Source organism: Triticum urartu, chromosome 2 (assembly GCF_003073215.2).
Source record: "Triticum urartu cultivar G1812 chromosome 2, Tu2.1, whole genome shotgun sequence".
Lineage (NCBI taxonomy): Eukaryota > Viridiplantae > Streptophyta > Magnoliopsida > Poales > Poaceae > Triticum > Triticum urartu.
The window spans coordinates 19,658,210-19,669,447 of NC_053023.1; the positions used below are offsets into that span (position 1 = coordinate 19,658,210).

The 11,238-nt window shown below is 46.5% G+C and overlaps 1 protein-coding gene across 1 annotated transcript; it reads left to right on the plus strand.

Moving 5' to 3' along the window:
- The first annotated feature begins 3,376 nt into the window (after window positions 1-3,376).
- On the plus strand, window positions 3,377-5,947 carry LOC125534782. Its single transcript, XM_048697889.1, has 4 exons — window positions 3,377-3,566; window positions 3,660-3,736; window positions 3,823-3,896; window positions 5,815-5,947. Exons 1-4 carry the CDS (start codon window positions 3,377-3,379, stop codon window positions 5,945-5,947), a joined length of 474 nt encoding a protein of 157 aa, XP_048553846.1.
- Window positions 5,948-11,238: the final 5,291 nt, after the last annotated feature.

Sequence of the window (11,238 nt, forward strand, 5' to 3'; positions counted from 1 at the left end):
CTTACATATTAGGCATAAAGATCTATAGAGATAGATCAAGACGCTTAATTGGACTTTCACAAAGCACATACCTTGACAAGATTTTGAAGAAGTTCAAAATGGATCAAGCAAAGAAAGGGTTCTTGCCTGTGTTACAAGGTGTGAAGTTGAGTCAGACTCAATGCCCGACCACAGCAGAAGATAGAGAGAAAATGAAGGATGTTCCCTATGCTTCAGCCATAGGCTCTATCATGTATGCAATGCTGTGTACCAGACCTGATGTGTGCCTTGCTATAAGTCTAGCAGGGAGGTACCAAAGTAATCCAGGAGTGGATCACTGGACAGCGGTCAAGAACATCCTAAAGTACCTGAAAAGGACTAAGGATATGTTTCTCATATATGGAGGTGACAAAGAGCTCATCGTAAACGGTTACGTTGATGCAAGCTTTGACACTGATCCGGACGATTCTAAATCGCAAACCAGATACGTGTTTACATTAAATGGTGGAGCTATCAGTTGGTGCAGTTCTAAACAAAGCGTCGTGGCGGGATCTACATGTGAAGCAGAGTACATAGCTGCTTCGGAAGCAGCAAACGAAGGAGTCTGGATGAAGGAGTTCATATCTTATCTAGGTGTCATACCTAGTGCATCGGGTCCAATGAAAATCTTTTGTGACAATACTGGTGCAATTGCCTTGGCGAAGGAATCCAGATTTCACAAAAGAACCAAGCACATCAAAAGACGCTTCAATTCCATCCGGGATCTGGTCCAGGTGGGAGACATAGAGATTTGCAAGATACATACGGATCTGAATGTAGCAGACCCGTTAACTAAGCCTCTTCCACGAGCAAAACATGATCAGCACCAAGGCTCCATGGATGTTAGAATCATTACTGTGTAATCTAGATTATTTACTCTAGTGCAAGTGGGAGACTGAAGGAAATATGCCCTGGAGGCAATAATAAAGTTATTATTTATTTCCTTATATCATGATAAAAGTTTATTATTCATGCTAGAATTGTATTAACCGGAAACATAATACATGTGTGAATACATAGACAAACAGAGTGTCACTAGTATGCCTCTACTTGACGAGCTCGTTAATCAAAGGTGGTTATGTTTCCTAACTATGGACAAAGAGTTGTCATTTGATTAACGGGATCACATCATTAGTTGAATGATCTGATTGACATGACCCATTCCATTAGCTTAGCACCCGATCGTTTAGTATGTTGCTATTGCTTTCTTCATGACTTATGCATGTTCCTATGACTATGAGATTATGTAACTCCCGTGTGCCGGAGGAACACTTTGTGTGCTACCAAACGTCACAACGTAACTGGGTGATTATAAAGGTGCTCTACAGGTGTCTCCAAAGATACATGTTGGGTTGACGTATTTCGAGATTAGGTATCTCTGGGCCCTCTCGGTAATGCACATCACTTAAGCCTTGCAAGCATTGCAACTAATGAGTTAGTTGCGGGATGATGTATTACGGAACGAGTAAAGAGACTTGCTGGTAACGAGATTGAACTAGGTATTGGATACCGACGATCGAATCTCGGGCAAGTAACATACCGATGACAAAGGGAACAACGTATGTTGTTATGCGGTCTGACCGATAAAAGATCTTCGTAGAATATGTAGGAACCAATATGGGCATCCAGGTCCCGCTATTGGTTATTGACTGGAGACGTGTCTCGGTCATGTCTACATTGTTCTCGAACCCGTAGGGTCCACACGCTTAAGGTTTCGATGACAGTTATATTATGAGTTTCTGCGTTTTGATGTCCCGAAGGTTGTTCGGAGTCCCGGATGTAATCACGGACATGACGAGGAGTCTCGAAATGGTCGAGACATAAAGATTGATATATTGGAAGCCTATGTTTGGATATCGGAAGTGTTCCGGGTGAAATCGGGATTTTACCAATGTACCGGGAGGTTACCGGAACCCCCCGGGAGATATATGGGCCTTAGTGGGCCTTAGTGGAAGAGAGGAGAGGTAGCCAGAGATGGGCCGCGCGCCCCTCCCCTCCCTTGGTCCGAATAGGACAAGGAGAGGGGGCCGGCCCCCCTTCCTCCTCTCTCTCCTCCGCGAATCCTATTCCAACTATGAAAGGGGGGAAGTCCTACTCCCGGAGGGAGTAGGACTCCTCCTGGCGTGCCTCTCCTGGCCGGCCGCACCCCCCCCCTTTGAGCCTTTATATACGGAGGTAGGGGCACCCCCTAGAGACACAAGTTGATCCATGTGATCATATTCTTAGCCGTGTGCGGTGCCCCCTTCCACCATAGTCGTCGATAATATTGTAGCAGTGCTTAGGCGAAGCCCTGCGACATTAGTACATCAAGATCGTCACCACGCCGTCGTGCTGACGGAACTCTTCCCCGACACTTTGCTGGATCGGAGTCCGGGGATCATCATCGAGCTGAACATGTGCTAGAACTCGGAGGTGCCGTAGTTTCGGTGCTTGATCGGTCGGGCCGTGAAGACGTACGACTACATCAACCAAGTTAACGCTTCCGTTGTCGATCTACAAGGGTACGTAGATCACACTCTCCCCTCTCGTTGCTATACATCACCATGATCTTGCGTGTGCGTAGGAATTTTTTTGAAATTACTACGTTCCCCAACATAAACCTCACCTGTTCCCAACGAGATCATGCATAAGGCAAGGTTGGGTTACCCAAACCATATCGATGAGAATCCCGTAATGGGTGGGCATGATCTCTGTTTTGACAAGACGTGCCAACGGAGGCAGGACCTCCAAACGTGAAACGGGAGGCGTGAAAACGCACTACTAGGGAAAAGCTTATAGACAGGCGCTTACTAGTAGCGCAGATTTATACCCACTACTAGGGAAAACCTTATACACAGAATCTTAGCAGTAGCGCAGTTTAAAAACAAACGCTACTGCTAATTAGTAGTAGCGAGCTTGAGAAAACCGCGCTACTAATAACCTGATAGTAGTAGCGCGGGTTTTTACCCCTCGCTACTACTAAGTTATTTCCACGGTGCCTCCTGGGACCAGCCGTAGTAGTAGCGCGGGTTGTAAAACCTACGCTACTACTACGTGGATAGCCATAGCGCAGGTCAGACACCTGCGCTACTACTAGTCTCCCACGCCACCCACCCGGCCCCGCCGGATACACTCCCACCCGCAACCGTCCCACACCACTCAACCCATGTCTGTCTAAAAAAATCCACCAATGCCCGATCCAGTTCCCCTCCGCCTCCATCCCCCACTGCGTGCGCCACGCCGGTGGCCGCGTGGCCGCCGCTCCCCGTCTCCCGCCGCTGCCCTCCCCTCCCCCCAGTCCAGCGAGCTCGCCGACGAATCTCGTATCCATCATATCACCGTCGCCGGCCGCATCCCGTCCCAGCCCACCTTCCTGCCGATGGCCTTCTCCTCGTTCCCATGGCCGTTCCGCCACCGAGCCGGCGGCAGCGGCATCAGCGGAACCGGCCCAAGCAAACCCTCCGCCACGGAGAGGAAGGAGGAGGACGCGGAGGAGCTCGGCGTCACGCCGCAGCTCCTCGACTTCCTCCGGACACTCTCCCCCGACGCCTTCAAGTCCTTCCCCACCAGCTCCACCAAGGCACCCCCTCCTCCCTCCCTTCTCGATTCCGCTCCCCTGCTAGTTCCCTCTCGATTACTGATGGTGCTATGCTTTGTCGCAGGAGGATCCGCGGAGTCGGCGGCCGAGCTCTCAGACTGGCAGCAGCGGCACGCCGTCCTCGTGCTCGCCAGAGCCAAGGTAGGTCTCCTACGGATCTCGTCCTCCGCTTCGCCCAAGACAGAGATGGCTCTCAAGTCTCAAACTGTAATTTGTGATCCCTGCAGGAACTCGCTAAGGTCCGCTATGATCTGTGCCCACGCCACATGAAGGACAAGCAGTTCTGGACATACATCTTACCGTAAGCTCTTGCCTCGTTAGCTTTCGCCCATGTGTGAGTGCATTGTTCCAGTCCAAGTGCTCAATTAGCTTCATGCTGGTCTTGATTTTGTGAATCTTCAGTTAGGAATTCTAGTCCATGGTGCTCCTTAATACCCAGCAAACTATATTTGTACCTAAACATGATCGTCCCAGTTGCGTGTGTACCGTTGTGCTGTTTTGTATATATAATAAACATCCAGCAAAAGGGATTGGCATCTGAAGATGAGAAATTATGTCAAATGTGAGTACCTGTTTTTGTAAAAGCTCAGCAAAAAGGGGACATCATCATGTAAAGCGTGGTCTCTGTTTGCTGAACAACTATCCATGAGGTGTATTATAAGTAAGGTGCTGGTCCTAATATAAGTAATAACAAACCATGGCTAGTGATAATTCCTCTGTTGTTCGATCCTTTATATATGCAAAAGAATACACACATGTCTGTTCCAGATATGGCCAAAGTTGTAAACACTAGATAATCCATCAAGTGGGCTTTTGATGCCATCCTGCAGCACGCGTTGTTGGGTTTGACTCTAGCCAATTTCATTTTCAGGTAGGTTGATGGGTGGGATATGCTAATGACACCGATGACTCAATCCGGAGGATTGTGCGGATAAACCCTGGTGTCGGGAGATACATCGCCAAGAGCTACAGCCCAAGGTCCGGTTTCTCCGTTCTCTTAAGTTCGGTTGATGCAAAATTGAACATGCAATTTTTTAGCCTAATTTATCACAAGTGAGGAGCAGTGAATTCTATAGTCCATTAACTATAGTTGATCGGCAACTGCATAAGCTTCTATTTCTACTTCTGAATTTTGAATGATTGTCTGAGCAAATGAGTGCTACAAAAGTACAGTTTTGTTGGTTTAGGCAAACACCTCACAATACTCAAAAGTACAGTTTTGTAGAAACCATATTATTCTGATTGAGCTAGCAAGATTTAGTTTATGTAAGTTTAGTAGATGAACTAGTAGGATCCTTCTGCTGAACTGCTACTAGTAGGACGGCTTGCGATTAGATTAGTCTAGTCTATGCAGCAGGTGCACGCTCTGAGCTCGCTCGCAAGGTATTTGCAACAATGCCTCTAGGAATGTTGAAATGTCAATTTGTTCAATCAATGTAGAATTCGGTGTTCCACGGGATACAAAGGAGCCTATGGACCTTAAACTTTGCTCATTAAATTGAAAAGAAAACATTGTACTATTCATACACAAACAAAACATCTATGGGTGGGGATGTTGGCATTGCGCGATTAAATTGAAAAAGAAAATGCTCTGATCAGATTAGCATATACAGTGTGCTTCATGCATCCAAGAGACCAAGACGTCTTCTCTTTTCTATGGAGAGAAGCTGATTTGCATTGACGGCTAATGATGATTCTTTGTGTTCCATAGTTTAAAAGGCAACCATTTTGCACTGGGTAACCAAGTATTCTGCCAGGGTTAAATTTAATTAAGAATGTTGTTCTGCACTTTTGCTTATTGTGCGCTCCTCCTTTTGCCCATTTTATTTCCTTAGGCAATGTAATCTGATTCAGCCAGGACATCACACGGCCATGCTCTGTTTCTTCTCAGGTCCATCCTGATTCGAGCTTCCTGGACATCCACAAGGCATGCCTTGGCCGCCATTGAGCAGAATGCCGCTGGTGGCCGCTGCGGCGACAGAGTGTCGTCTCAGCTGACAAGGGAGTATCAAGCGAGAGATCATCATCAACCCGAGCGAAGGTCATAGGTGCCGCGTGCTCCTGCACGGCAACATGTGCCGCTATACTGATTGGGCAAGTAGGTCTGCTCTCTGCATATGTAGCCTCCTCCATTTGATTTAATGAAATAAATATCATATTTGGTACCATGGCAATCCTAATTCCAGTCTTGTTACAGCTGTTGTTCTTGGCCTGAGCAGCAACTCTGTATTGGCTCAGGATGATTTGGTTGCTCCAGTAGCTACAAGTGAGCAAGCTGATGTAAATGTTACTGGCCTACGTCGTATAGAAGATGATTTAGTGATCTCAAATGATCACACTATCAAATGCTGAATGTGCACCGATAAAGCATGGGATTTTTTCTTGTGTTACTAGTGTCCGGCCAGAATTAGTAAGGTGTGATCAACGTGGCCATATAATTAGATTTGGAAAAATACTAACTTGTTATTTCCTTTGCATTTTTTACTGTAAAAAGTTATGGCTCACCTATTAACTGGCGGCCGTAGAAGGACTAATCACCTAACTGAAACACTAATAATCAGAAGATAGATTGAACTTTGTTTAATGGATATCCAACATATTGAATTATTTTCTATTTGGTCTAATTGATATAATCATGTCTAATAGAGTTCACAATCTTTACTTTGAAGATCTGTAGCTAGACGTTAGAACTCTTGACATGCAAATAATTAACTAACTGCATGTCGTACTTGAATTACAGGTTTTTTTTGGTTTCGTCACTCCTTTGTTATATGGAAGAAGACTTCATGGTTAGCATTATTTATTATAACACATTCATATAAGATTTTCTTGCCACTTTAAGTAGGAAGTTAATTTTTTTGGCCTGTTTTGTTCTGCGGGGATTTTGGTCTGTTTTTCTAATAGTATATATGATCATTCAGTCAGAGTTCCAGTATTTTAGAACTAAAGCTCCCCCTAATTAAAATGGAGAAACGTGTTTTCTTTCATTATGTTTCAGTCACTGTCTTAGAAACACTAGAAAATATCTCTTGACAAACTTCTTCATGGAACTAATATTTTTATGCTAATGACAAATTGGATTTATAATCTTTAACCTCAAATCTTTATAGGATTTTGGTTACTACCATATCTGCTCTTGCAGGTCTACTAGAGTATCCACTTCTGAGGTTGATTTTCAAAATGTGTATATCTAATATTTGTTACTACAGCTTTAAGCTTCACTGTCATCTAACTTTGTCTAGTTAATATACTTACTCGGCAACATGGAAAGTTTCCACATTTGTTCTAGCTGTCTCTATGGGTTAGCGACTTAGCATACATGTTGTAATAATGTTTCACCTTTGCTTCTCTGACAAGGTCTGTTTTTATTCATAGGTAGAAGATAGCGACAGAGTGCTGCCGGATAATGAGATGTTGAAGCGGCAGATTGAATCCATGACACCGAAGTGCAATTGCGGCAGATTATCTCTATCTTTTCTTTTCATTTTTCTTATTATTGAGTGAGAATAGAATGAGGAACTGTGTGATAGTACATACAACAACTGTAGTAAAAAGAAACTTATGTTTCCAATTGTTAATGACATAGATACTTGCATGTTCTTTGAAGTGGTCATTTGTGAGTTGCAATGCATAATGAGGTTTTCTGGCTGATTTATTTCCTTCGGTTTCCGGTTAACCATGAAATAGGAGCCCAGCAGTGCTCACTATTGTTGTGTTTACTGGGAACTATATGCATAAAATGGAATTGGTGGATTTTATTTTTTTTAATTATAAATTAGTTAGTAGTGGCGTGGGAAAAGACTGCGCGCTACTAGTATTTAGGATACTAGCAGCGTTGGTAGTATGGACACGCTGCTACTATTTTGTTAGTACTGGCGCGGGTACTAAATAGCAGTAGCGTGGGTGGCACTACTATTACTAACTATTAGCAGTAGCGCCTTATTGGTAGCGCGGGTACCCACGCTGCTGATAGGCCTAAAACCCGCGCTGCTGCTAGGCTTTTCCCTAGTAGTGACCCCTCGCTGCTGCTACTTACTAGTAGCACAGTTTTTTACCCCTCGCTGCTACTAAGTTGATAGTAGTAGCGCGGGTTTTTAACCCTCGCTACTACTAAGCAGTCTCTACCGTGCCCCCCGGGGACATGCCATAGTAGTAGCGCGGGTTTATACCCCTCGCTACTACTAAGTACAAGGTAGGTGATGTCTCCATATCCTCGGTCGAATCCCTCCTCTCCCCCTTCTCTGCATAGGCTCTCCCATTCTGCTTCTCCCTCCCACCCGCGATTCCCATCCTCATCCACCACCACTGCCGGCCTCGCACCTCATGCCTCCCCCAAATCCGGCGACCTCCACACCCACCACAGCCCTCTCGCCCTCCTTCCTCCTCCTTATCTAATGTTGGAAGGAGAGGAAGATCCAGCAGAGTGCCATCCATGTCGGCGGCCAGATCCGCCATGGATACAACCACAGGTGAGTTGTGTTCTTCCTACTCCTCTCTCTCTCTCTCTATTCATCTTCCAGATCGAGCAGAGCGCCATCCATGGCGTCATCTAGGGTTTCGGCTCCAACTCCGGCGGCCACCGGTGAGTTGCTGCACCTACTCCTCTCTATCTCTCTCTTCCTCTTCTAATCCTTGTCTCTTTTTTTGTAGCAGCAGCAAAGGAGAGGTGTATCACCATGGACGACTTCATCCCCTCGAGGATCAGCATCGACCATGCATGAAGAGGACGATGACGCCTAGCTAGCAGCAGCAGCCATGGATGGAATTAATTTTTTTAATTCCTAATTAGTTAGCAGTAGCGAGGGTCCAGACCCACGCTACTCCTAGTTAGTAGTAGCACGGGTGGTATCCACGCTAGTACTAACAGACGTAGTAGTAGCGCGGGTGGCACCTGTGCTACTGCTACCAGTTAGCTATAGCGCCCTATCAGTAGCGCGGTCACCCGCGCAACTGATATACCTAAAACCCGCGCTACTGCTAGGCTTTTCCCTAGTAGTGACGGTTCGAAATGTTAAAGAATCAAGTGTGACGCTTCGCCGAAAAAGTTGTCAGTAAAAGACATTGTTCCTATTTTGATATCTTGCCTTCGTGGCTAAGGGTTGTATTGATTATGAAGAGCTGGACACATTTCCTTTATGCAAGAAGCTAACTTAAAATATTCAGGAGAAGGAACCCGCCTTGCAATGCCGAAGAAAATCCGCGTGCCGAACACATCGCCATCGAAGACTAGTTCAGGGGCTACTGAGGGAGTCCTGGATTAGGGTGTCCTCGGGTGTCCGGTCTATTTGATATGGACCGGACTGATGGGTCATGAAGATAAAGCAGAAGACTAACCGCCGTGTCCGGATAAGACTCCTATATGCGTGGACGGCAAGTTTGGTGTCTGCTTGTACGGTTTCCTTCCTCTGCAAACCGACTCTGTACAACCCTAGGCCCCTTCGGTGTGTATATAAACCGGAGGGTTTTAGTCCGTAGAGGCTATCAGAATAATCATACGCTAGACAACTAGGGTTTAGCTATTACGATCTCGAGGTAGATCAACTCTTGTAACCCCTATACTCATCGAATACAATCAAGCGGGACGTAGGGTTTTACCTCCTTTAAGAGGGCCCGAACCAGGGTAAACATCGTGTCCTTATTGCCCCTTGTTAGCATTGATCCCGGGACACACAACTTGGGATCCCCTACTCGAGATCCCGGGACACCGACACCAAGCGCCTCACGATTGATCCTTGTTGGCGCTGCTTCGGTCCTGGCGGGCTCCGCCCCGTGTTCTCCGGTGTCCACGCCTTGCCGGCGTATTCTGTCGGGCGGCTCTGGCCTCGGCAGTCCTGTAGCTGTTCCCCTTCCAGCATGTCGGGCTTACCGATGTACCTATGGCTATGGCCCCGGCAGCCCGAATCTGCATCCCTCCAGTCATGGCTTGCTAGAATTGCCGGTCATCGTCGCATCCACCATGCGATCGTCTTTGCTTTACAGCCGGCCCTTCCTAGTACACCTCAAAGCTTGCCCTTTTGCCAGATCCAATGCTCATGGACCCAGAGGCGCTACCATGGCCTTCCGTTGTGCCCCTCTTCGAGGTCATGGGATACCCTAGGTCCGGTTCCTCCAGACTGGATGGCGATGGCGTCTCAGCGTCGTCTTCCTTCTTGAAGGCGCTATCTTTGATCACTCGTGGTGTCCCTGGTGTTTGCTCTGGCGATGTTAGTCTTCTTCCTGGTTCAGTATTGCCGTTCTTGGCTCAGGTCTTGATAGGTTTAGCTGTGTTGTATCCTTTGTTTGGGCCGAGCACCATGGTCTCTCTATGCTCCAGGCACCATTTTCACATCTGCTTGCGTTTGTGTCATGTTGAATCATTCGTTGTACTAATTTTGTTCCTCATGTCAATGAAAAGATACGCAATCTTTGCATATTCGCGAAAAAATGAACGGCACGTACACACAACTGGACTATACTTCACCTAGCCGATGGTACATCAAACAAGTAATCAAATGTTTTGCCACCTCTAAAATGTTTAAAAACTCTTAAAAAATTGCAGGGAAAAATTCGAATTCCGCATGACTTGTTTGTCAAACAAAGTCAGAAATTCTTAAACATACGTTTTGGAGTCCTTTCAATTGGCTCGCTGCCTGTCAAAATGTCTCAGAAATTGTGCTAGAATTGATTTTGTGCGCACAAAAAAGAGAAACAAGGTAATTTGTAAATCAATAGGAGAAAGAAAACCAATAGATTGTTACTTTAGGAAAGTTTCTATTACTTGTACAGCATGCTCCGACCTGTCACAGCTCGATCCGTTTCTTAGTCTCTGGTTAATCATCCTTAGAAGCTTGACACAGGCCGTAGGATGGGCATCTAATGGTTGAGGGCGAAGTAATTCTCACCAGACATTAAGTCACACGTCATGTGATGTGCTTTTTTTGCGATAGATGTGATGTGCTAGCTGTTCATACCACCTTTCCTTCTTCGCGTTTTGTCCACCATTTCTCCTTTCTATTTCTACTTGGCCGCCCTCGTATAAGATGATCCAACCCACCCCTGTTCCTCTCCAAACCACCAGCCACAAACCCTAGCCGCAACCATCCATCAAACTGGTGGACAAGCCCCCTGTAGCCGCGGCTGCCTCCATGGAACCAGCAACTGGGAGGCCATTCTACTGTTTCATTCCCGGCGCCGACGCCAGCGGCCATGAAAGGTCCGTGAATTAGTTGTTGGATTGATTTTCTTGTTGCCTTCTTGATATAATTCGGCTGATTCCAATTCGTTAGATCTAATCTCGTGAATATTTATGCATGTTTTGTTTCAAATTATAGTAAGCGTAGATCCACTGAATCTCCTTTGCAGTATCATCCCAATGACTGATGGGAGGAACTGGGACGACCTCCCGGACGAGCTCATATCCAAGGTAGCGGAGCTCGTGCTGCGCTCAGATGTGACGGACTACATCCACCCGAGAGACATCAAGCCTTGGAGAGGCGCCGCCCCGAAGCTCGTGGGCATGAATCCGCGTTTCTTCCCACGCCACTGGAAGATGCTGCAGATCCAAGGTGAGGAAGCTAGGTTCGTGAACGTCCTCACCGGCACCTCCATGCGGCTCAAGATCCCTCGGGACTACGGGCAGGTCCTTGCCTGCGCCGAGGGCTGCC

Bases quoted from the DNA above. Each gene is read 5' to 3' on its own strand.
- LOC125534782 (XM_048697889.1), top strand. From the start codon at position 3,377: ATGGCCTTCTCCTCGTTCCCATGGCCGTTCCGCCACCGAGCCGGCGGC. The intron at 3,567-3,659 runs GCTCCACCAAGG...GCTTTGTCGCAG, and splicing joins CTTCAAGTCCTTCCCCACCA to GAGGATCCGCGGAGTCGGCG. The intron at 3,737-3,822 runs GTAGGTCTCCTA...TGATCCCTGCAG, and splicing joins TCGTGCTCGCCAGAGCCAAG to GAACTCGCTAAGGTCCGCTA.